At 35.3% G+C, this 25,889-nt stretch overlaps 3 protein-coding genes across 12 annotated transcripts in view; all 3 read right to left on the bottom strand.

Annotated features, from left to right (window-relative positions):
• Positions 1-468: 468 nt before the first annotated feature.
• tor3a (torsin family 3, member A) lies at positions 469-6,167 on the bottom strand. Its single transcript, XM_079637137.1, has 6 exons — positions 5,835-6,167; positions 5,386-5,508; positions 4,862-5,127; positions 4,221-4,396; positions 3,544-3,668; positions 469-2,125 (listed from the first exon to the last, which is right to left on the bottom strand). Exons 1-6 carry the CDS (start codon positions 5,998-6,000, stop codon positions 1,878-1,880), a joined length of 1,104 nt encoding a protein of 367 aa, XP_079493263.1. The 5' UTR covers positions 6,001-6,167; the 3' UTR covers positions 469-1,877.
• A 606-nt stretch (positions 6,168-6,773) lies between these two features.
• Positions 6,774-12,434, bottom strand: LOC307011458 (uncharacterized protein). Of its 4 annotated transcripts, none has more exons than XM_079637145.1 (20): positions 12,374-12,434; positions 11,869-11,910; positions 11,637-11,686; positions 11,415-11,443; positions 11,173-11,224; positions 10,942-10,986; positions 10,587-10,627; positions 10,371-10,414; positions 10,174-10,200; positions 9,853-9,894; positions 9,622-9,667; positions 9,208-9,259; positions 8,993-9,023; positions 8,762-8,820; positions 8,550-8,590; positions 8,309-8,384; positions 8,091-8,135; positions 7,865-7,905; positions 7,109-7,158; positions 6,774-6,927 (listed from the first exon to the last, which is right to left on the bottom strand). In XM_079637145.1, the coding sequence occupies exons 15-20, from the start codon at positions 8,551-8,553 to the stop codon at positions 6,811-6,813; spliced, it is 333 nt and encodes a 110-aa protein (XP_079493271.1). In that variant the 5' UTR covers positions 8,554-8,590; positions 8,762-8,820; positions 8,993-9,023; positions 9,208-9,259; positions 9,622-9,667; positions 9,853-9,894; positions 10,174-10,200; positions 10,371-10,414; positions 10,587-10,627; positions 10,942-10,986; positions 11,173-11,224; positions 11,415-11,443; positions 11,637-11,686; positions 11,869-11,910; positions 12,374-12,434; the 3' UTR covers positions 6,774-6,810. The 4 variants fall into 4 exon arrangements, with proteins under 4 accessions (XP_079493271.1, XP_079493273.1, XP_079493270.1 ...); XM_079637147.1 differs by having other exon boundaries at positions 8,309-8,366; XM_079637144.1 differs by lacking the exon at positions 11,173-11,224.
• A 1,318-nt stretch (positions 12,435-13,752) lies between these two features.
• Positions 13,753-25,889, bottom strand: part of osbpl9 (oxysterol binding protein-like 9) — a 36,837-nt gene continuing 24,700 nt past the window's right edge. For all 7 annotated transcript variants that reach the window (XM_079637125.1, XM_079637126.1, XM_079637127.1 and 4 more), the window contains 13 exons: positions 24,492-24,651; positions 24,019-24,125; positions 20,188-20,306; positions 20,018-20,103; positions 19,197-19,374; positions 18,989-19,073; positions 18,630-18,740; positions 18,479-18,542; positions 18,239-18,379; positions 17,831-17,909; positions 17,659-17,750; positions 16,717-16,852; positions 13,753-15,232 (listed from right to left, as the gene is read on the bottom strand). In XM_079637125.1, coding sequence (XP_079493251.1) covers positions 15,158-15,232; positions 16,717-16,852; positions 17,659-17,750; positions 17,831-17,909; positions 18,239-18,379; positions 18,479-18,542; positions 18,630-18,740; positions 18,989-19,073; positions 19,197-19,374; positions 20,018-20,103; positions 20,188-20,306; positions 24,019-24,125; positions 24,492-24,651 — 1,433 coding nt within the window. In that variant the 3' untranslated portion in view covers positions 13,753-15,157. The remainder of the gene's footprint in view (positions 15,233-16,716; positions 16,853-17,658; positions 17,751-17,830; positions 17,910-18,238; positions 18,380-18,478; positions 18,543-18,629; positions 18,741-18,988; positions 19,074-19,196; positions 19,375-20,017; positions 20,104-20,187; positions 20,307-24,018; positions 24,126-24,491; positions 24,652-25,889) is intronic.

Raw genomic sequence — 25,889 nt, 5'->3', positions numbered from 1 at the left:
GTTGTATTTTACAAAATCTTCTAATTAAGCCATGTGTAGGTATATTACTGTTGTACAGGTTTGAAAACCAGTTATACGCGGTTTTAGGCGTTACCCTCTTTTTGCACGTTTTAATAAATTGTTACAACCAAGTCTGTGTCGTATAAAACGACACAGACAGAAACGACAGATTGATGAAACTCATAGAATCAAGTTGTGATTAATACTGAATATTTCCAGTAGCTTTATTTCTGCTATTATTAAAGAGACGGTGCTTGGTTCTATGAATGAATTGTTTACTCGACAATTGCTCTATTCATGAACGAATCGTACAGTTCGATTCGTTAATAGTTGTTTCTTACTTCTGACCTTTTTACAGTCTACTCTAAATGCTTCTATTCTGACACAGATTCAGCCCGTTCATTAAAAAATGTAACCCTCCGGCTTAAACCCTATAGAAATATGCTCATAAGAGGAACAAGATTACTTGAATGTAATGGATTTTTATTTTCAATTTTATATTAAACGAAGCAAGTGATTTAGTTGTTTGCGAAATATTTATAGAATAATGAGGTATAAGAGTTTTGAGAGCTTGGCACATGTATTTATTTCGATCTTTTTTTCCCATCTCAAATACCAGTAACAAGGGCATTTAACAATTTCCCACTGGTGTTATAAATGGGAAATGGTAATGTAGAATTTAAGCTTGCTCAAACAAAAATAACAGACAATAGGCACCTTTTTGGTATCACTTGCCTGATATTATTTGTAGACAAAACCTTATAATTTTAGCTGGTGACATAAAATCTAGTTTCAGTAACATTATCAGGGCTGACAAGTAAAATCAAAAAGCTAATGTGCATGACGACCGTCTTGAGTACAGCGAATAAGATAATTTAACAAATGGCTAAACTACAAAAAAATACACACAGGCCTGTGAGTGGGGAAAATAGTGCATTACATCAAGCCTCAAATGTAAAGCAATGATTTCTTCAATCTCGTGTTTGTAAAGCTTGTCACTCTAGCTCTTTTTTCTACCTACATAAATTTCAGTGGCATATCTTCATCTTTTCCCCAACAACTCAAATCATTTTCACATCAGAATGTGTTCACCATGGAAACATCAATTAACAAAAAACACAAGTGACAATTAATTGAGTTCCAATTTAAAAACACACACACACACACACCTTAAGATACACCACACAAAAAAGTACACGATAAATGTTTTAAACACTTTTTTTTGTTGATTTCAAGACATGTCTTGAATTTCTGATCATTAATGCAGACAATGATTACTGAAATATGCCAAAAATGTCCAACGTTCTTAAATAGCAACTTTAAAGAAACATTACATTTTTTTTTTAAATTTGCTCCTTAGTGGCATACAGTCAATCAAATCAAAATGACTTAAAATGGTCTTTCAGTTTGTGAAAACAAACTAAAATACATCTGGCAATAATACGTACATGAAAAGCCCAGCAGAACCAATCAATTCCCACTTTACTTTTTTTTCCAATTCAATATCCTGTTTACCTCAGAAATACATATTACGGAAGTAAAAAAGAGCAATTCCCAAATGTTAAAAAACATTGTAGTTCTGCCTGCTTGAATAATAGCCTTCCATTGTAAGTGCATTAATATAAATAAAATATTTTTCAAAGATGTTAAGTTGCTTAAGTTCAGATCAATACATGTAATGTTGCTTGACATACAAAGTTCTTAAATATCATTACAGTAGGGTTTGTCATGAGCAAGCTTTTTATTTCCTGTCCTTTCTCTCAAAGTGTAAGATATAGAGTTGAAACTGTGTTTTTTTTCCTTGCATTGTCAGTGTTGTATAATTTGCATTCAAGTATATCCTGTTTCTTTAATCTGTGATTTTGTGTAACGCTCTGTTATGGTAGAAAGAAATTGATCCTTTGAGGAATGGATTTGCAGCCCTGTGCAGAGAAGAGTTTCTCCTCCTTAGGAACATACAGCATGGCTTTGGCCACTTCATCCAGCGTTCCCTCATCCGGCTGAAGGCCACGGGCTGCATATGCATCATGTGCACACAGTTTCACGTGCCGGTACTCCAGCGGCAAGAATGGTACAAAGAAGTCAATAAGATGGCCTGACATCAGCTCGCTCTGTGCAAAACCTCCTGCATAGGTGAAAAGCAGTTATAATGAAAATTAAAAACATATATAATGAAAATCTCAGACTAAAGACATAGATCTGCATGTATATAGCTGTAAAAGGGGATCAATTTAAATATGCATTATCTCTGAGACATTTCTCCATGTAAAGTTTTCAACAGCACAGCTAATTAAAATATAAAAAAAATACAAAAATGGTGACCCCATCTCACACGATAGTGAAAAAAAAAAAATCATATATGGAAATTAAGTAACCTGGGGCCTCATTTATAACCGCTGCGTACGCACAAAACAGGCCCTGAAAGAGGCGTACGCCACTTCCGACGCATAAGTTGTGATTTATAAAAACAAACTTGACGGGGAAATGTGCGCACCTGCACGCAAACTCTGACCCATGCGTACGAACGTTTTGGAGACGGAGCAGTTTGGCGACACCGATGGTGAGCTGGAGTTAATGTCTTTTTGGTCACTTTTAGACAGAAAATCTAAATAAAATTATACATATACAGAAAGATAATACAAATATAATTTCACTCACCAAGCCTATCACTTGAAGCAAATATCCACATCTTAAATGTCCGCGCCAGCGAGCGCGTCGGGCCGTTTAGTGAAACTGACGCATATCTAACGGCAGATGAAGTAAAACTGTAAATCTTCATTATGAGTCCTAATCATAAATAGGCTACAGTTTATATAAAACAATGATTTAAACTATGTTTTATTTCTGATATAAACATTTAGTTTAAATATGCCATATCATTAACGGAGTTAAACACTTAAACTAGGCTACATGACATTTACTGAAAAGTAATATATATATATATATATATATATATTCAATAAATGGATGCAATGCTTTTGAACACGTTTCCTTTGGCATGCTGTGTTTCAATGTTTTAACTAGCCTACAGAGATTGCTTATCATGATAATAGCAGATTGTGCAAATATAATGCACAACAAGGTCTATCTGTTTCCATTAAAAAATATAAATCAATTAAAAAGACTATTTGGCCAGTGGAAAACTTTCTCTGAAATGTATTTTACACTATTTGATTTATTTATTCAAAAACAAGGCAAGGATAGGCTACTAAATTATTTTTATTAATGTAATGTGACGGCACATCCGTATTTCATATTTTCCTAATGTCTTGTACCGTTAAACATGTTATCACGTGGATGAATAATCATATGCAAATTATATGCAGATGAGGATATGCATAGTAAAACTAGGTGTTGTAAGCTCCATATATGGTTATTTCGGGGAGGAGACGCATGTGTGCACAATCTTCCACTGACTGGGATTTATAAAGTGAATCCTGCGCAGGTTCTGGCGTACTCCTTTTAGTAAGGATCCTACGCACAGTTTTATAAATGAGGCCCCTGATATGTTCTGTCGTGATGTGTTTGACTGTGTGCAGCTACCTTCTGCCTCCATGGCTTCAGCCCGCAGAAGATGTTCCAAGTCTTCCATGCCGATATCTTCCCTATTCTGCCCCGAGTGCCAGAAATCCAGTGCCACCTCATTGATGGCAGCACCACCGATATTGCTAAAGCATGACATTAAGGACACATTGAGGACACATTAATAACACAAGCCAAATTGTGCGGACATAACGTTTGGTCTGGCTGTAATACAAATTCATTATGAACATGCAGAAACATTTATGTTGTAGTCAATGTATGCATTTTCTGCATAGTATGTTAAACATTTAGCTGTAGTTTGCCTTTTTTGCTAAATAAATGTCAGATCAACACCTTTTTACCAAGTTTAGTGTTTTGTTCTTCCCTCATATTTCAAATATGTTCCTCATATTTCGATGGTTTAATCAAACTTTTAAGGTTATTAAAAACAAATATCGCCTCCAGACATCACTTTTGGCCACTAATGTATATCATGCATCTACATACACCTTGCAGAACCTGGAAAATGGTAATTGTATCTTTTTTATTAATTTTTTTTAAGATTATGAAAGGTGTAAGTAAACATGAGGTTATTTATGTGGGCAGTTCCCTGCATTCCCAGAAGAACCATGCTTAAGAACGGGAAGATAAATGAGTTCCATGGACAACTAACGGCTGTATGAAGCCAACACACCAACCTGAGGAACAGAAATATGGCTCTCCTATAGCTGACCCCATCCACATTATCATAGTGGTCCATGTAGGGCTTTATGGCGTCGATGAGTCCTGGATGAAGCTTTTCTGCCTCATCAAAGATAAAGAGAGTCTGTGGGCACCGCAGCACCATGTCTCGAATGGCTTCTCTCAGTTGGCCCTAGTCGCAAACACACCCACACAAATACAAACACTGACCGTGAAGTTCAGGATTCCCAGACACGTATGTGCATATTTCAAAATCAATTGTACACAATGTAATTTCTCTGTTCGCTGAATCAGGTTTTCTAACTGAACTATCCAAGTGTATCAAGGTTGAATTGCATAATCATACAATCGTACCACAGCTTTAATGGCAGCGGTCCAATAAACGTTTCCCAGATGCCCAAATTATGTGATTGCATTGGACCCCTGCTTACGTGAACCTAGTTTTTTTCAAACTAAATATATCCAAGCAGATGAATTATAGTAAAAACAGCAAACATTATACTAATGTTTAATATTATAATGTAACCAAAGACTAAAACTTTGTTTGTAATAAGTGGACTAAATCAATAACGACTACTGAATCAGAGCAAATGACCTGGGCAGTCATGTGGATGTCAACCGTTGAAACTTTGCTCACCTTGTACACGTCCACCAATCTCGCGTGAGGGAAGTGGAATGGGGCAATGAACAAACGCACACATTCACTCTTTATACCATCCCGGTAAAGGTTGTCCGCTACAATCCGAGCCACAAAGTTCTTGCCTGTCCCAGACCAGCCGTGAAAGGACAGAGTCAGTGGTTTGTTGGACTCAGGGTTTTTGATGAATCCTTGAATGGCTTTCAGAACCACAGACTGGGCCAGGTGCTGCCCGTGGAGATTCACCTGTAGATCTCTCTCCAATCCTGAACGCACATCCATATGCATAGGTCAAGGAAAAAAGAGAAAATTTTTCTTTGTACTGAACAAGAGAACATAGCAAATGTTCTATTCACAAAAAGATCTATCCATTGTTCACACATTTGATGTTAATGGTTCTCAGTTTTGACCAGTGCATTTTGGTTTGTGGTTGCCAGAACACTTCTTCATACAAAATAATTACACATGTAATACGATTGTAAAATTGCTATAAAATAATGCATGCACGACATTGATGGCTCTACCTGTGATGTTATTTGTAATCCTACAGTCCCCTGAATCACAGCACTGGCCCAGGCTGCAGTACCAAGCAGTCAGCATGCCAGTGTAGTACTGGGGAAACCCTGACCAAATGTTGCCAGTAGGCACTTAAAAGAAGAGTGTGTTACACAAGTCTGTAGTGGGTTACATTACAGTCATTACAAATACTGACATGATTCAAAACGAGACTACAAAAGAAATACTACAACATATAATGTATTTTTTATTAAAATGCATAAAAAATATTTCATTATTTTTTTAAATAATAAATTCATGCATTATGATACATATAATACAATATTCTGTTAAGTAGCCTACATATAGGAAATTAAAACATTTATGAAAATAATTTGCAGCAAAATACACGAAAAAACGTTGGTTATCCAAAATAATTTATAACACTTATCTTTATGAATCTATATTATAGCTTTACCTTGTTGTGTCGCATCATCCTGGTGTGGTTGGCAGTCCCCTTCCCATATATTGCAATAGATGTAATTGAAATAATAGGTAGAAACATTTGAAATGCTGTCGAGTTGAAAAAAATCGGCATCAGCCGAAACAGCCAAGAGTGAGAGCAAGATTACGATCGAAAACATCGGTGCCGACAGAAATATAGATCTAGCAAAGATTGTAACATTGAGCTATTAGATGTAACTGTTGAGTCCATTTATATATACATTGGAGTCTCATTGACGGCAGGCCGCACAAGAAATTAGACGAGAACTGAAACGAGACGTCACAGTCTTCATTGTAATAGTGGAACGAGCGGGTAGACCGAAATGGGTTAAAGTAGGCGGTGCTTGGCTCAGTAAAAAAAAAAAAAAGGGGGGGGTGGTTATTTTCCCCTTACATTTCTTTATCAATCCAATGACCAACTAAACCTCAATTACGACTAAAATATTAAAAATAAGTGTCATTTCAGTTAATTTAAATGGCACGCTGGCGGTGTCACGTGGTAACGGTTCAAATTCTAAGCGTTTAGCAGTCCGGACCAATCCCTGCAGTTTAGGATAACTTATTTCGAGGATGCAAGATATTTGCATCTTGGCAGAATATGTATACAGTGGTTTGTCTACGGGTCTATGTTTGATAAACGGAAAAAAGTGGTGTTTATTTTGCCTTATCCTGACATGAAGCCAAATTCAACGTTTAGAATTAACTTATCAATTAACTTCATTCTTTCCCATTTAGAAGCAATTAACTCCCATAGATTAGTTCCAAATGTTTGAAGCTTTATATTTAAGAGGAATAGAAAGTATAGAAACCCAATTCTATATCAAATGGCACACTACCAATACCTGGTATTTTAAAGGGTCAACCATCCCAGGAATAGATCACAGGTAAAGCATTTAAAAAGAGAATGAACTCGTTTAATAACTTTTTATTGAAGTAGACACTTTACAAGATTAGCACACAACACATCTTTGAAAATATTTAATTACATCATAAATTAATGGCTTAAAAACAGCACAAGAACTGAAGATCTGGAACAATTGAAAGAAACCGCAATGCAGACTGCCATTCTGAAAGAGGGAAAAAGAAAAAGCAGATTTAATAAAGACAACACAAACATCAAGGTCCAAGGTGTCAAAATCAACCTCAGCCAATATGGAACGGTAAGGGGTATAATCATCAGATTCATTTGGCAGAATCATATCATCACTGGTTGCAATAAACAAGAAATGCCTGTGCCATGAGTTATACCTTATGCTTCCATGACTTCCCCCAGAGCAATCCAGGATGATCTCTAGCTCCTAAAAACAGCACAGCAGCAGTTAATGGTCAGTCAACAGTTGACCCCACCTAGGACCTGTTTAATCAGTCAATGGCTGCATTTACATTGCATGAAGGCCCATTACAATAACTACTGAGGATATATTGTCCAAGAAATAAGTGAATTGTCAATTAAGATTTTATGACACTGAATACATCATACGCATAATACAAGTAGGCTTGCACACTTTTTAAACTTAATTCTCAAAAAAAAAAAGTTATTCACAAGATGTGAGCGCAACTGTCAAACATCTATTTACATAGAAAAACCATGTAACAGGAGGGGGGGGGGAATTCTGCTAGAATAACTAGTCTCCTGTCTGCCGCATGCTTTGCCAAACTGCCTTAATAGCTGTGAGCATGCACCAGTCAATACATTTGTGACAGACCTAACTGCAGGTCTTTATGGCCAATTCCCATTTACTGACTAGATCCACATGCTTACATCTTTTAAACTAACCATGTCAGATATCTGCATTTACACTATACTTGGTACAACCCATGGTAGACAAGGTTCATTTTGTTGTCCACCTTACCAGTAACTGAAAAGATATTAAATTAGTATTTAATTGTGTTATATTGAATTATGCAATGTAAATGCAGCCAAAGACTGCATTGTGAGCTCAGGTCAGCCATTTGCAAAGCACCTAAACCCAACTACAGAAGATAATGCACACGTTTACAAACCGTTTAATGCAGAAGAGAACAGCAATGCAGTCAACGCCATTCTGTAAGGAGCGGAAATAAAAACAGATTTAAAAAACAACAAATAAACAAACAAAGGTCCAAGTTGTGTCAGATAACCTCAGACAATATGGAACGGTAAAGGGTATAATCAGCAAATTCATTTGGCAGAATCGTGTAATCATAGGTTGCAAGAACAAGAAAAAAAATAAACATGTTATGGTCATACCTGATAAGATGATTTTTCAGAGCAATACAGGACAATCTTGAACACCTTAAAGAAAAGCACAACCACCATTAATTGGTCACAAATTCAACACTTGGCCCCATCTAGGACCTGGGTTTAATCAGTTAAAAAGTGTCCACATTGTGTGTTCAGGTCAGACATTTGCAAAGCATCACAAAACCCAACTATGGAAGATATTGCACATTTACAAACAAACCAACCTGTAAAAACGTATGTCGCATCCAAATCCACATGGGACTAGAGCGTTCACAGCTGTACCTGTCAATGAGCAGACACCTGTTAGAACAGAAAACTGCCACCATGAGGATCAGGACTTTGACAGGTCATGTGACCAGATCAGCCAGAGCTAATATCCATCCTCCATGTGAAAAGTCAGTAGATATTCAATTCATCATAATGGTCAATCATCATGTCAGCTGTGAAAGGTTAAAAAATACTTACTCATGGGTGATAACTCATCAGCATGTCACAAGGCATCACTCCTAAATGAGAAACTCCATTAACAATCTATCTTGAGGGAAAAACAGGGCACACATTTTCTTTGTCTTAATCAGAAGGTTGTATTCATGTCCTCAATGAGATCAGAGACCTGATTCAAACTCATCAGTTTGAGACACTTTGGTTTCCCCTCAAATCACTTTAACTAGACTTACCCAGAAAACCATCCAGACAGATGCTGCTTTACCCACAGCCAGTCACTGGAGTAAAAGAACTGCAAGAAATTGAAACCAGAAATTAGACCACTGCAAAAAAGTACAAAATTTTATGTTGATTCATCAGCTAGGAGCAAAAGATATTGCTGTTTTCTACATGGATTTTCTGCTGAACTATGCGTTCATATTTCACATCATGTACTGGTGCAGTCATGTCAATCTCAAACTCACCAGATAGGATTGAGTCCATGCAGTTCTCATGCTGTAAAGAGAAACAGGAGTAAGACAAGAGCAATAACTAATGCAGTATTGAAAAAACACTGGTGATGCATCAGCTAGGGGTGAAAGACTTTTGATTTGAGTTCTACATGGAAATTCAGCTGAACTATGCAGTCATCATTTGCATCACAGGAAGTCATGTGCATTATAATATCAGAAGTTAGTACCATGCTCAGCTGACAGTATTTTCATACATCTTGTTCCAGCTTCTTGAGAAACCTGTAATAGTTAACACTTTTAGTATAGAGTAAAGAAAGAAAAAAACAAGACATTAAACTAGCACTGTTTCAGTATGCTGTTGTCTCTCAGTCTTTCATAGAGATTCCCATTGTCTTATTAGTCATCATAAACAGTGTATGAATGCCACAAAAAGCTCATCGTTGAGTTCAACTGCTCAGCACATGTTCTATGAACAAATTTTTTGGTAAAGATTAACAAAAGAAAAACCACATTATACTTAAGTTAAACTGTGCTTCAGAAAAGATCTTGCTGGTTGCAATTTCATTAGCCTGAACTCAAGAGTAGCAAATAGGCAACATTCACACCTTTATAAAAACAAAAACATTTTATATATTAAATACCTTGGATACAATCACAACTGCTTCAGCTCAGACACGCTCCAGATTCCTGAAAGCAAAAAAAAAAAAAAAAAAGTTATTAACGCTGTAACAAACATTGAGGTCTCAAATGAAAGCCTACCACAATGCCTCATAGTAAAAATTCTCAGAAATCACTCCTGTCCACTACTCTTATACATTATTAATCATAGGCAAAACAAATCAATGCACTTAAAAGACTCAAGGATGACATACCTGTGGTCTCCCACCTTTGCAAAAGTCTTCAGTACACTGGGCCTGGAAAGAAAGAAAATAATTTAAAAATGTTTTGCATTTAACACTTGGATGGCAAACACACACCCATCAGAAATGTTGGCATTCATTAATAGCTATTTAATCCCCCACTTTCTTTATTCTATACTAATAGTCTCTAAGGTCTCAAACACTGTTTCAGTAAACAGATATCTTTCAGTTTTTTTCAGAGAGATTCCCATTGTTTTATAAAACAATCATCACTAACAGTGTATGACTGGGCTGCCACAAAGGAACTACTAAGGCTTTTCCTTTAAAGCTTACCTTTCAATTCAACTGCTTTGCACATTCCTATGTGGAAAAACAATTGGTAGGGATTAACAAAAGAATTAACATACTTAAATTCAAACACTGTGCTTCAGATAAGAGATCTTGGTGGTTGCAATTTCATCAGCGTAAACTCAAGAGTAGCAAATAGTCATCATAAGCACCATTTTAAATGTGAAAACATTAAAAATCACCTTGGACAATTGTAACCACTGCAGTCCAGATACACTCCAGATTCCTGCAAGCAAAAAAAGAAAAAAGTTAGCACAATTCTTTAACTAACATTGAAGCCTCAAACCTTACAATGCCTCAGAATGAAAATTTTCAGAAATAACTTCTGTCCACTACTCTTATACATTTATATTAATCATCGGCAAAACAAACCCATTTAAAACTCAAGATTGATGTACCTGCTGTCTGCCACCTTTGCAAAGTCTCCAAGACACTGGGCCTGGAAAGAAAAATCTATTTTTAAAAAGGTTTTGCATATACATTTAGCCATACACACAAATAGAGTTACATCAGAAACGTTGGCATTCATCAGTTATTCTCAGATGTCCCTACCAACATGATCTTCATCATACAAGTAACAAAAAGGTCATGATACAATTAGTCAACGCGTTTCAATGTTCATTAACGATTAAATGTTATTTGCCATTGTTATGCAAATAATTTTTACATAAGTACAAAAGAAACAGCTTTTCTGCTGAACTATGAATTTAATCACATCATTTACCGGTGCATTCATGTCAATCTCAAACTCACCAGATAGGATTGAGTTCATAGGATTGAGTCCATGCAGTTCTCATGCTGTAAAAAGAAACAGGAGTAAGACAAGAGCAAGAACTAATGCAGTATTGAAATAAATCACTGGTGATGCATCAGCTAGGGGTGAAAGACTTTTGATTTGAGTTCTACAGGGTAATTCAGCTGAACTATGCAGTCATCATTTGCATCACAGAAAGTCATGTACATTATAATATCAGAAGTTAGTACCATGCTCAGCTGATGGCACTTTCATACATCTTGTTCCAGCTTCTAGAGAAACCTGTAATAGTAAACACTATTAGTATAGAGTAAAGAAAGAAAAGATGAGGTCTTAAAACAGCACTGTTTCAGTACAGTGATATCTTTCAGTCTTTATCAGAGAGATTCCCATTGTTTTATAAAACAATCATCATGAACAGTGTATGATTGCAACCTAAAAGGCACTTTGTATAGGGTTAAAAAAGGCTTACCATTTAGTTCAAACGCATTGCACATGTTCCTGAGAGAATAAAAAAAAAAAAAAATGGGTTAAGATAATTGACAAAAGAACATCACATAGTTAAAATTCAAACAGTGCGTCAGATAAGATATCTTGGTGGTTGCAATTTCATCAGCCTGAAGTCAAGAGTAGCAAATAGCGTCATCATTCACACTATTTTAAAGGACGAACACTACATTTAAAAAAAAAATACCTTGGACACATAGTTACTGCTTCAGTCCAGATAAGTTACGCCCCAAATTCCTGCAAGAAAAAATAAAAAAGATCACAACGCTGTGACTAACATTGAAGTCTAAAATAAAAACCTTGCAATGCCTCAGCGTAAAAATTCTCAGAAATCACTTCTGTCCACTACTCTTATACAATTATATCAATCATAGGCAAAACTAATATCCGGTTTAAATCAAGACTCAAGGTTGATATACCTGCTTTCTCCCGCCTTTGCAAAAGTCTTCAGGACACTGGGCCTGTAAAGAAAATAATCTATTTTAAAAGTTTTTGCATTGAACACTTAAAAGCTCACAAAAAACAGTTATTCATGTCAGAAGAGTTGGCATTCATCAGTTATTATCAGATGTCCCTACCAACATAAATCTTCATCATACAAGTAAACACGAGGTCATTATGTCAACGCTGTTTAAAGTTCATTTTAACGAATTAAACCTTAGTTAATTGTTATAGTCATGCATAAAACGTATTCCTTAAAGTATATTTACGAAAAAAAAGGCAATTTGGAAGCATTTTAATGCTCATTCGAGGCCTAGACTATACCACGTGGAACACACTTCGAATTAACAAGCTATATTTGTATCCATGTATCGTATGAATTGAAACAAAAACACATTGATAGTCAAAATAAACACATCAATATCGAATTTACGCCATAAACGTTGAAAGTGCATTACTGCGCTGAAGTGAAGACAACATTACCTTCTCAATGGAGCGAGGCGGAAGAATGAGACCGAGTGAACGCGTCGTTTTGCATTTTATACTGTTTCAGCGCAATGGTTTCTGGGAATTTTCTTTACTAATACCTCTATGACTAATACTGACACAAGATGGCGCTATGATGCCTTTTGCGTTCAATGAGTTCTTACTGGCACATTATGCCCATTACGTGAATTCGGATCAATGCTAAAAAGAAACATTATTATTAACTAATTTAAATGGCCAAATCTTAGTCTAGTATACTAAGTGTAGCAACACTTTTATCTGCTGAAAATGACAGTCAGATAATGTTCCTTTTAATGGATAATAGTTTGAATTTTCAATGACTTTTATAATAACTGGATAATAATTTTTCTTTAAGCACTTCAAAAAGACTGCATCCACAAAGACCAATTTCTAGACAATATTTTAGAACAAAGAAAAATGTGTTTTCAATATTGGTCACCTGCATGGGAGTTATTTTTCCCCCATTTTGTTTGTGTGCAGAACAAATTTCCATGAACACTTCTATCTTGAGAACAACCACTGAAGTGTTGTATACAGCATTTGTGTATAGACTACACAAGATCTCTTGGTAATTAACCCTCCTCCTCCCATAACTGTAACAAATCCTTCCCTAGCGGGTAAAAATGACCCAAATTATACTTTGTTTTGTCCAGAAAGCTTAAATAATTTCATTTTGATATAATTCAATTTTTGAATGAAAATAGTTTTGGAAATATTTTTGTTATTTTTCTTCTTATATACCTTTATTTTACTAGATTTTTATCAACAAATAATTTAAGCACATTCTTTCAATTTATATTTTCCATTTGTGGGGGGTGAAAAAATTGAGGATTATTATTATTTTTTGACAAAAAAAAAAAATCCTCACATTCCATTCATTCCTACAGGGGTCCAAATGACCTGTGAGTGAGGTATTTGTTACTTTATTTTATTTCAACCACATAAAGTTCTCAAATCCAGTACATTTTGTGTGCGCAAGTCCTAAGGTCTTGGACCACTCTGATGAACACTTTTTTTTATATAATTAATTTGGGTCAAAAAGACCCGAGGATAAGATAAGGGTAAAGGTTATAACAAACAAGAAAAGTTACTGTGAAAAATGGTGTACTGCATATGTATTACTTGCAAGGTTTCTGCACATTTTGAACAAAGACTTTTCAAGTCATTCTGATTTACATGATTTCTTGATTTCTAAAAAAAAGTTTTTTTAAACACCAATTTCTAGTTGCTAGAAAAAAAGTTTTGAAAATGAAATAAAGTGAAAGTAAGCACCTACACCTAAAATAAAATCACCTACAGTATCAATCGACTCTGGATGTCTGGAACAAGAAATGCATTCAACCTTCTCACACAAATTGGTCTCACTGAGATTTAATATTATATTTTGATACATGGAAATCTGGTACAATCAATTGTCAGGCAAAGAAAATGTTTTTTGGGATTGCCTCTGGAAAGCAATACTAGGCGAAAGTGAACTTTACTGCATATGGCAAGGCCTCAGATTTACTACATAAGATGAAGAGCAAATGGCTTTTTAAGCTATAACAGTGATAATGTTTTGCCAGTTTTGCTCATATTGCATGTAAAAAAAAAAAGAATAATACAATTTGATTTTGCTTGTTGCAAGTGTTACACCATGTATATAGACATCATTCCACGTATTCATCAAGAGTAAAAGCTGTCCTGAGTGACTCGATGTGTCCACAGACTGTTTATATCATTTTACCCTCAAGAAGAGAATCAAATCTTCATGATACATGACTATATGAAACATATTTATTTGGATTAAAACGTGACATTTCACAGAAAGAGAGATTGCAGGGCAATTTGTGATAACGTTGCTTAACCTCAGCGGTAGAAGCACAGATTTGTCGAATGGTTTTATTGTGCACCATTACGATTTCCTACTGGACAGTCTTAGTTTATACTAAGTTGATAAATTATGTGGACAGTCAAGCAGCATTCTATAAAAAAGCATATCAAATCATTCCCAAAAACAAAAACATTTATTGGAATGGATTATAACCATGGCAAAGGTGTCTCAAATTTCAGCCCCATGTTGTAAATGGTACATTTTGCTCATTGTGGCTTTTGTAGCATAAAACTGTGTCTCTTAAAAGGCTGATGATGGAGTAGAACATAAAGGGAATGGTTGCCGTCAAGTATGTATATTTAAACAGTTACTATTGCCCTAGAGAAAGAAGAAAAATGGAAAACAAGAATATATCATATCTTCTATATATAAATAGCTGGAGCTAGCAGTATGTGAACCAAGTTCTCTTTTTGTTTACTTTGTAATTCCACCGTTAAGGCTTTTCGAACATTAAGATACAGCCTTCAATCCTCAGTCCGCTGCTTCCCTGAGATACAGAACGCTGTAGTTTTCAGTTTTGTTCGATAGAAACACCTCAACCCCTCAGAAGTGAAAGAGACAGACGTCCAGTGGGATCCTTTTGCCGAGACGAGAGCGCTTGTTTGATTTGTGATGCTGAAGGGCTTCTGATCACGTCTTCTTTGTGTTTGTGGTGTTTTTTCTTCCTCAAGGGGTAGTAGAGAGGTGCAAGTGTTGAACTAGCGAGCAGGGAGTTTTTTATTTTATTTGTATAGATTATTTAAGTTCGTATTTTCTTTTTGTTATTCGTTCAAACTTCGAAAATGCAAAGCTGTAAGGGTTCATTCATCAGTCATTCCAAGGCTGAATAAGAAAAGTGGTTTGCGAGAGAGTTCTGTTTTCTAGACTCAGTGGTTTTGGAAACGGCCTCAGTGTCGTTGCGATGCTAGTCGCTTCAGGAGAGGCTCGTCGTAGACCCAGCATTCACCGTCCTCATGAAACAGCTGCAGGGAAACAAACAAATCACACATTAAACATAAGCATTGATCTGAAAGCATGCCACTTCAATTCATGTGAATTATGAAATAAGATGGTTCAGGTGTTTTACATTACAGAGCACCTTTTAATATCTTCAGAGAACATTTCATCAAAATAGTTTCCAAATCGGATTCATGTTCACATTCAACATTTTTGTTCTGAAACACTTTGATGCCAATGTCCCTCAAATATGATAATTGCCTATGAGTGAGCCCCTTCCAAAAAGACAACAAAATATATTATTTTATATAGACCCATTTATTATATGTGGGAAAAAAATATTATAAGGAAAATACATTTTAATATACTGTATGCGTGTGTGTATATTTTATATATATATATATATATATATATATATATATATATATACACACACACACACACAACACACAGTTGCAATCAAAATTATTCAATAATAGCTTACTGATGCCTTTGTCTAATTTTTTTATAATATTTTGTTCTCTGCAGCAAAATGTCTTGCAGGTCAAGGGGGATGAAGAATTTTGATTGCAACTGTTTGTATATATGCATACATGCATTCAAAAATAATTAAACATTATCTTTGTAATATATAGAACATATAAATATATAATGGTAACACTTTACAATAAGGTTTCATTTTAGTTGATAAACTATGTATTTAAGTTAATGTTCATTTTCAACATTACTATTACATTTTCAAAATCAAAAGTTGTATCTGTTAACATTACTAAATGCAATTTGAACTAACATTAACAAACAATTAACGACTGCATTTCATTAACTAACATTAACAAAGATTAATAAATACTATAACAAATGTGTAGTTACAAAAGTTACACAAAAAATATTTACTTTCTCTTTAACATCCCTTTTCGGCCCCCAGTTTGAAAACCCATGTTAGACAATCTCGTAACTGTAAATGAGGCCAACATTCGTATTATTTGATTAGAGCTCAATAGTACGGCTCAAGATATGAACAGAATGTTCCTTGAATGTTCCTTCATGAAACATTTTGGTTGATTTGCTTATGCTTTCAGGCACCAATAAGAATTAAACACATTTTACAATGTTTAAATCCATTTCCCAGATTTCACCTAAAAATCAGCTTTCCATCCAGTCTGGCAACAACAGACAGGCCTACCATGAGCTCAAATGTTAAACAAAGGAATATGCTTCTATAGAAACCATTAGTCAATGTGATTTTAACTTAATTTTTACAAAAAAAAATTTGTTTAATTGCTGAGTTGGTTGGTTTGGTAAAATGTTTAGAGTAAATGAATTTGAAAAATTGTCAGGCACTGTTGGGCTCTATAAACATCCAGCTATTCGCATCAAAACGTTCAGCTTAAGAACATGCTGTAATAAGCAACAGGAACCAATTAAGGACCATTTATCAGTCATATTTCAATCTCATTATTTCTCACAGCATATTTCCCTTACAAATGTGTGTGTACATAAGCACACTCACTCTCGTCTCCCATTGCATTTCATTCTCCTTCCTCTCTCTGGCCTCCGCCCTCTGTTTCTCCTCCAGCCTGTGTTTGGCTTCCGTCGCAGCATCAATGTCCTTGAGTTTCAGGTTCACTGTCACGTCCTTCCACAAACTGACAGCCAGACAGAGAAAAAAACAACGGTCTGCATCAGATCATGGTACCCAAGCAGAAAAAAACATCACTTCAGCAGGTCCCCAGAGGAGCCGTACCACAAAAATAGCCTTTTGAAGATCAGCGAATAAATAAAGTGCAACCAGGAATTAAATACTGTGGGGTCCAAAAGTCCATTAGTTTCTAATTTAATGCAGTTTATTCCATTACAAATTTTATTATTAGAATAACAATTTTTGTATAAAGTTGAAACTGAATTTGAACATGGATTTGAGTTTTTTTTGTTGTAATAACAGCAGTACACAAGTATGTGCAAAACAAGAACATCTGACCTTCTGTGCAAAGATCATCACACATCTACTCTACAAATGTACTTATTTGATTAGTGACCTAAAAATGGTGCAGAACTTAAAATATATCTTGTTTATTACACATAATAACTTTTAATTAAAAAAATGTATCTATAGCCAGATTTACATTTGAACCACAGATTTTCCAAATCACTTTACAAACCCTCCCAGATCGAGTGGAAAAATATGAAACATTATTCAGTAATACAAATTAGATCTAAAAACCAGAAGGATTAAAGTTAATTCTTAAATGCATAAAATTCAAATGCGTTTTTTAAGGCTGGTTCCCCATGACTTGTCACAGACTCGAGCACAAGATTAAAAAGTGTTTGAATCTGCAACGTGGCTTAAGAGAAAATGGACTTTGGAGGCGTTTCACGTTCTGGCAAATCCAGTTTCAGAGTCTCTATAAAGAAGACAACATTTAGAAAGCAGAGAAAAATCTGGCCTACACACCTTCTGGATTCATACTCCAACTGGTCCTCCAATTTCCGCACCTTCTTCTTAACAATGCCCAATTTCCTTGTGTCAATGAATTCTGCATTTTCCTGAGAGGAAAGCAACTATGTTACTTTCATTTTATTCTTGAATGTACTTCCTTTTCTTGTTTTCTAGGGTTCAGACTTACCCCGGTGGCCCATTTTGAATACATCACACCATTCCACTCTCCCTCTATGGAACAGTATGACTTCTTATCATTGGGAGCACTAAAAGAAGGACAATAATATAAGGACATTATTAAATATTCTCTACTAATATAGATATTAATCTTCACATATCAGATGCTTAATGCATTTGAATACAAATTGGATTTCTTTCTGCATGTTTTTATCATAATAACTAAAGAAAACACTGTGCTTTACAGCTTTTGTGCTTAGACTTTTTCAAAATCTGAAATTCATGTCCTAATTTGAAATTTATCAGGCGGTTTAATTAAGTGATATTTATTCATTTAAAATCGGTTGACTTTCACTCATAAACACAGCTTTTAAAGCAGCCCGGGAGCAAGTTTATGGAAAGTAACACTTTGACTTACAATATCTCAGCAGTTATCCTGTGCTTCTTTCCTCCATAGAAGGGTTTGGTGTGGAAAACTATATTGGCACTGTAGCCAGATTTGGAACAGGAAATATTGCATTCCCCACCCAGCTCAACCCAAGGAACAGTGAGGATTGACCTGTAGGAGCACAGGGAGATGTGTGAGATGCCTCCTTCGTCCTCTAGAAATCTCAAATACATCAGTTTGTTAAAAGTGATAGAATCAAACAATGCTTACCTCCCGTAGCCATTGGGAAAATTAAGAATATAGTGCTCATCATATTCAAGACAAGACACACAACCTACAGCAGAGAGGAGAGGACAATTAAGCACAGCAATAGAAATTATGTTTATTACGGTAATCATAACCTAACAATGTCCTTGACTACCTTGACCAATGTTATGGACACCAATTGACATTCCAAGGAATTTCGATTTCGTCCAGATGTGGGCGTTGAACTGGATTTTCTTGCTGTGACACTCGGCATAAAACGCAGAGACTGCAAAAGGACAATGGTGTCAGAACAATTTCCAAAAATCACAACCGATTATCGCATTTTATAACAAGTTTTTTTAAATGACTTAATTGTAATTATTTTACTTTTTAGTACCAAAAACAGATTTAAGAAAATCTCCGGTAACTTGTACATTGGATCTATTTTCTCCCACTGGTGACGATAAATTAAATTAGTTAGGCATACTATTGCTCTCAGGGATAAAGTTAGTGATTAGTTAGTTGAGCACTTACTAGGAGGGTGGTGAGAAACCTGCTCTGCCACAAATGACACACTGTTTTTGCAACTCCACGGCACTGGCCCATCTGATAAAGACTCCTAAATAGACAGACAGTGAGAGAGGGAGAAAGACAGAGAGAGCAAAAGGAAATTTCAATACAAATCTGTTATCGAATGTACCGTAATGCATCTTCGTATTTTTAGACCTACAAGCACACTCACAGAAGCAGCAGGGTCCTCTGTTTCGAAGGGCAGGTCCCAATGACAGAAGAACACTTCGCCCAGAATGGGGTTGTAGGGCTTCTTGGCCACAGATCCTTTCCGACCAGCGTGAAAGGCAGAGAGGTACCACTTTACAACCTGCACCATGCGGTCCCTTGGATCCTGCTGTTCTGCAATACTGCAAAACATGCCAGAGAAATCAATCTCAAGATTAGTGCTTAAGTATTAGTATTTATAAAGACGAAAACTTAGCAGTGCTTCATAAACATTTTTGTTTATCATGATTAGAGAGGAAAAAAAACACAGGTAGTAAATCAAATGAGTTGCGATCTGCAGCCCACGTGAAACTAGTGGTATTGCGGAAGCTATTTGAAACTGTAAATAGTCAAACTACAAGCTGCTCATAATTTATAGTAGTTTAATTATAGAGAAGCTTCTCTTTACTAAAAATTCATTAGCTTCAATAACTTAACAAAAGATAGCTAAATACAGTACATAGGAGATTAGATTAGATCAAAGAGTATTTATTTCTCTTCAAAAAAGACTGTAAAGTGACTCACAATTGAGTGATGATTAAAATGAATAATTTTTAAGCAGTTTATTATAATGAACAACCAACTTGCTAAAATTAATCATACTTTCATTTCAGAGAGCAAAAATAAGCGTGTTCTGAAAATATTCTGCTTCTGGTTGAAAAAAACCCCAGCTTAACTACTGTCAAGCTACTCAATAATGACAGCGCCGCTGTTATTATTCATCAGAATCATGAGTCCATATGGTAGAACAGATGTGAGATCTATACAAGACAGGACGAGCAGTACCTTACAAACAAATCCGGGTGTGCAAAGAAATCTGCATACATTTCCAGCAACGACCTCCGCTCCAAGATAAATGTCGGCAAGACGACCTTTGAGGATGACAAATATGGATTGCAGGCGGAAATTATAGGGAAAAAAGAGAGATTATGAAAGAGAGAAGGCTGTTTGTTTACCTTGGTGAGATCCATGCCAAGTCGCACTTGAGACAGCAGATGCATGATGACACTTTTGTGTTCTTCAACAGATTCACCTTCGCCGTCATCATCTCTCTCATCGTGACTGTCAAACTGATCTAAGAAAAATACACCGCAACCAATGAACTTGGCAAACAGCAAATTGTGAAACACAAAGACATCATTCAAAGTGAAGTGTCATTATTGAACCACAAGTGTCACCAAACTAAACAATAAATAATGACTCTTTTCAAACAGGTTTCACAAACACTACACTACTCGAAATATGTATATTTCACTTATAGTTCAGCTGGGATACAAGTATTTTAAAGTCACCATGAAATAAAAATGAATAAATCTTGTATTTTTTCTTTTATGGAATATTGCAGTGTTTGTTATAAATTATTTGTCTGTGCACATCATTACTTTTTTGTATGTGCCCTTGTAATCTTTAATCGAAATAACTTCACCTCCCACTTGCAGTGACATCTCTTCTGTTCTCTAATGACATGTTTTTCAGGCGGGACAACCTGTCACTCACATGAGATCACAGCAAGTGCAAACGACAATGATTCAACGATCCAATCAATTCCCAATGGACAAAATCAAGTCCCATCCTAAATTTGTTCTTGTTCGAGAAGCTGTTTCACTGAGATGTACTTTACAATAGGGAAGAAAAAACTACTGCAACTTCCATTTCATGTCGACTTTAACATTGAAAATATAATATAATAATTAGTGCTGTCAATCAAATTCAAAATAATTATTAAATCACATTTTTCTGTAATTAATTGCACCAAAAATGTAAGTTTTTAATATATGTTTATATTGTAATCATTTCACATTTAATCTCCAAATTAATGTAGAAACAATAAAGACAGTTGCCTATATTTAAAAATATTGTTTAATGGAATCTTTTGAAAGAAGGACAGTATCACAGATACCAATACTGCTACTGATGTCTCTATGAAATTATTTTTTTCCACAAAATTAGCCATTATAGCCATTCAGGATTACAGTATAATTAAAAGCTCTCAATTTTAACATTTATTAGGCTTTAAAAAACATACATTTTAATTTAAGTGAACTTAAAACAATCTTAGCATAAACCTATTGTAAATGCCACATTTACCTGTGCCCTTCAATATACCAGGGATACATTTTTTCTATAGGCCCAGTCAAACTGGTTCAGATTTTTACTTGCCCTGTCAAAATGCACAAAAGTTATTGTTTTCGATATTTTTGACCCATGTAACCTGTAAAATAGTGCTTTACGATTTTCCGGTAGGTCTAACATGTAGGATATATAGAGAAACTGAATAAAATTATCAAACACTTCACAATCTTCATTATAAATTAAATATAGATTATTCTTTATTAACCCTCTGGTGTCCTTCGTTTCAGAGTCACACTTAGGACCTTCGGGACCAAATGGTCCGGGAGGGTGGGAATAATATTTATTAAAAAAAATGTAAAAAAATTTTTTTTTACTTGTTTTTTATAATATTTTTTCTTTTCTTTTTTGGTGTTTTGAGATAATTTTATGATTTGTAATTAATATTTATGCAATAATTATGACCCATTTTTTCCCATTGAATATAATATAAAAAAAATATTTATATGTAATTTTTTTTTTTTTTTTTTTAAGCTGTATTTCATTTTAGAGTCAAGCCTTGGCCTCATGAAAACAATTTTTTAAATTATATTGGTGCCATCTGGTGGATACACTGAGCATTTTTATCACGCAATAGCACATTTTTACCACTAGATGGATTTACAGCTTTCTGTAGAAAGGCTTGCGAATTCTAGTGATTTTTGCACATATTTGCCAATTTTTTTTCAGGTTGTTGATTTTAAAATATAATAACAGATTCTCAAAGACTATTTTTTGTCTTTTTTGTTTGTTTGTTTGGTTGGTTTAATATTTATGCAATAATTGTGACCCATTTTTCCCCATTGAATATAATATACATTTTTTATATATATGTAATTATTATTTTTTTTTTATTAAAGCTGTATTTCATTTTAGAGTCAAGCCTAGGCCTCATGAAAATTTTTTTTTTAATTAGATTGGTGCCATCTGGTGGATACACTGAGCATTTTTATCACGCAATAGCACATTTTTACCACTAGATAGATTTACAGATTTCTGTAGAAAGGCTTGCAAATTCTAGTGATTTTTGCACATATTTGCCAATTTTTTTTCAGGTTATTGATTTTAAAATATAATAACAGATTCTCAAAGACTATTTTTGTCTTTTTTTGTTAGTTTGGTTGGTTTAAATGGTAATTTGAAGTGCCAGTTTTACTTTATAATACAGTCAAATTAGCTTTCATTTGTGTGTGTGTGTGTGTGTGTGTGTGTGTGTGTGTGTCTGTTTTGCACTCTTGATGTTTTAGAGATTCGTCCCTTCACTGTTGAGTCCTTTTTTTCTGCATCCTGGCTGATTTGTAGATTGTATGCACAAAAAAACTCTTGTGTTTTCATATTTTTTACAATTTCCCATTCATTTCCTATGGGGGTCATTTTTGACCAAAGAGCAGAAGTGTGATGACCACTTAGCATGCTTGGATCATGACTTCAATATTTTTTGTGTGTTCACATACCTAATACCATAAAAGTCACCTAGTTTCGTAACATTCCGAAGAAGCTGTGATTTTTAAAAATTCAAAATAGATTTATGTAATCTGAATTTATTAGTGTGTATGTGTATAAAAGTGTGTTTGTGTGTGTGTGTGTGTGTGTGGATGTGTCTGTTTTGCACTCTTGATGTTTTATAGATTCACCCCTTCACTGTTGTGTGCTTTTTTTCTGGATCGTGGCTGATTTGTAGATTGTACGCGCAAAAAAACTCTGTATTTTCACATTTTTGCCAATTTCCCATTCATTTCCTATGGGGGACCATTTGGACCCGAAGGTCTTGAGTGTGACTATTTTTTTTACAACCACTTAGACAATTCAAATCCTGTCGCCAATTTTTTTGGGTGTTCATATACCAAGTACCAACAAAGTTACCAAATTTCGGACCATTCCGATGAAGCTATGATTTTTGAAAAATGTTTATTCAAAAGCTTCGGGACCATTTGGTCCGAAGAACCCCAGAGGGTTAAAGTTACAAAACTTATTCAGTCAAGAGCAGTGAGTGATTTACTATTTTTCTTTTGTTCTTTGATTATCCATGTGTCAATATCTCCTGTCAAGAATACACATTTTTTTTAGACTGCAGACCTTTGCATTTTTTATTTGATATATAGGTCTCAGCCCCTCATTATCTGAGAGAGCGCGGTGAGCGTATTGATTCTTTGATTATCCCAAATAATGACAGCCAGCAGCAGGTTTATTAGGCTGCTGTCCCTTTAAGACCTGCCGCACATGATGCGGATCTGACACGCATCCCATTTTCTCACAACTCGTTACGTTCATTTAAGACTTTATTTAACTAATTTAAGACTGTGCTTTCTGTTCGCATGAGTCATGTGTGTGTGTCACACAGACAGGAGATTCACAGACACGTGGTCGTACCGCACTGCGTTCTCTTTTGTGTCTTATTGCTCTTCAATGGTTTAAAAGCATTTGCATGAATAAGAGTGTGGTCATAATGTTACGCTAGCCTGAGGATGACAAGAAAAAACAGATGCTGCGTTAATTGCATTAAATATTTTTACGTTAACATGTTAATTTTGAGAGATGTGTGTATATATAAAGTAAAGTGTGTATTTTCACTTTTAACACCAGCATCAAACAAAAAGTCACAAGACAAAACACAATATTTGCTCTGATTCATTTTGGGAAACTTAATTGTGGAGGATATGTGTGTGTGTTTTGTGTACCTGCATCAGTGGTGCCGTTCGACATGGAGGAGTTGATTGATTCGTTGGTGTCTGGCCGTTTCAGGGCTGTGCTGTCTTTACTGTTCACAGCAGCTGTTCTGTTTGGACTGCACAGAGACACAAGAATAATGTCAGTTTATTCCAGAATAAATGATGTAGCGATGTCAGACAGTGTTTGTGTGTGTGGTGTAAGGGAGTCTGTGTACGGTTTTAATTCGGTCAGTGTGTTTCTTGAGGTTTGCAGTAAATAGTGCGGGGGAGTGCGAGTCTGTTTATCTCTAAGCAGTATTGCTTTCACATTATGCAGTGTTACTTAATGTGTGTGTGGGCCGGTGCTACTATAATTTACTTGTGCAGCAGAATTTCAATGAGTTTTAATTATATACAAGTGTGTGTTTTGTTTTGATGCAGTATTTGTTTGTTTATGTACAATACTTATGCTATTCAGCGTTTCAGTGTGGTGTTTAACTCACTCTGTGCAGTGTTTCGGTGAGGTGCTGCTCTGATAAAACTCATCTGCGTCGTAAAACTCATCTTCGCTGCTGGAATAGGAGAAGTCAGGAACAGTGTGGGGCGGTAAGTTCATGTGACTGGGAGAAGTCACGCTGCTGCTGGGAGCTGAAGGACCACTCCCTAAAACCACAGGAAGGAAATTAAACCAATAAATGTGAGAATAAATATGAATGTGTTGAGGAACTATGACTAACCACACTCATCTAAACAACACCACAGCCGACGGTCAGTATAGCATCTGTTATGGGTTGAGGTTTTATGCTTTTGCATATGTGGCTGGCATGTGGGCTTCAAATAAACAGCAGGGCCGATAAGCTCATCTACACGCTTAGTAATATACTAATAAGATGATTTCACAAGCTCTGACTGTTAAAAATCACATTGACAGTGTAAAATACACTAGTTTAGGCATAATTATTGGACCCAAAAAAGCAACAGATTTTTAAACTCAATTTAAGACAATGACTTTAAAGAAAAAAATCATGGCCACCCTCAATGTCAATCACTCTTATGCAAATACTTTAAATGTCCACCAATGACATCACTCTCATCGGCCTCAATTCACTAATGACACTTTGTTAAAAAAAACATGGTCGCACTTTACATTTTAATATTCTTCATGTGAATATGTAATTATAAAATAAAGTGCCACTAAATATGAAAAACATATTTTATCATAATGCATTTATTACTGTTCTTATTAGATTGTATAATTGTACATAGAGGAATATGTTTTTATTAGATTTTATAAATTTATTTGTATCATTGGAATAATTGAGGACATTAACATCTTTAAAAATGCTAATAATTACAATACAATTGTAAGTAGTTCAGGAATGTAAAAACAAAACAGAAAATGGCTAGTAAGACACAATATACATGTACATAATTGTGATGCTGTCAGGCTATTAAATAAAATGTTTGGTTGCGTTAAACCAAGACTGTTCAGATGCTAAACGAAGTCCAATTAAATCAGCCCTGCCTACAACGCTAGCACTTTCAGCGTGAATATAAATGGAAATCCTGATTCACAGTCTGCACTTTTGAGCTCTTGACTGTATTTTCCTGCATTGCTGTCTAGAGTGCTACCGATCGGCTGTGTTTTTGCTGAGCTCAGCTCTTCCTGCACCGCCTCAGCAGAAGCTGGACTCTCTAAGCCCCTGTGTCCAGCACTAATAGCAGTCAGGGGAAAACAGCCTGACTGCAGAGAGAACATCTCTTCCTGCATTCCCACTGCAGCGGAATACTACGAGAACACGGCTTTCTACCCACATTAAATATATATATATATATATATATACACACACAAAAATTAATAATAAATGTACATACAGTGTCAGGGGTGATGTAATCAGATA

This window comes from Phoxinus phoxinus, assembly GCF_949152265.1.
Source record: "Phoxinus phoxinus genome assembly, chromosome: 15".
Classification (NCBI taxonomy): domain Eukaryota; kingdom Metazoa; phylum Chordata; class Actinopteri; order Cypriniformes; family Leuciscidae; genus Phoxinus; species Phoxinus phoxinus.
The sequence above is the reverse complement of the archived record's forward strand: the minus strand, read 5'-3'. Positions and strand labels throughout refer to the sequence as shown.

Coding starts and splice junctions, on each gene's coding strand:
- tor3a (XM_079637137.1), bottom strand. CDS start 6,000: ATGTTTTCGATCGTAATCTTGCTCTCACTCTTGGCTGTTTCGGCTGAT. Junction 5,509..5,834: donor GGATGATGCGACACAACAAG/GTAAAGCTATAA, acceptor TCTTCTTTTAAG/TGCCTACTGGCAACATTTGG. Junction 4,397..4,861: donor GATTGGTGGACGTGTACAAG/GTGAGCAAAGTT, acceptor GTTTGCGACTAG/GGCCAACTGAGAGAAGCCAT.
- LOC307011458 (XM_079637145.1), bottom strand. Junction 7,906..8,090: donor CTGAAAAATCATCTTATCAG/GTATGACCATAA, acceptor CGCTCCTTACAG/AATGGCGTTGACTGCATTGC. Junction 6,928..7,108: donor GGAAGTCATGGAAGCATAAG/GTATAACTCATG, acceptor TCCCTCTTTCAG/AATGGCAGTCTGCATTGCGG.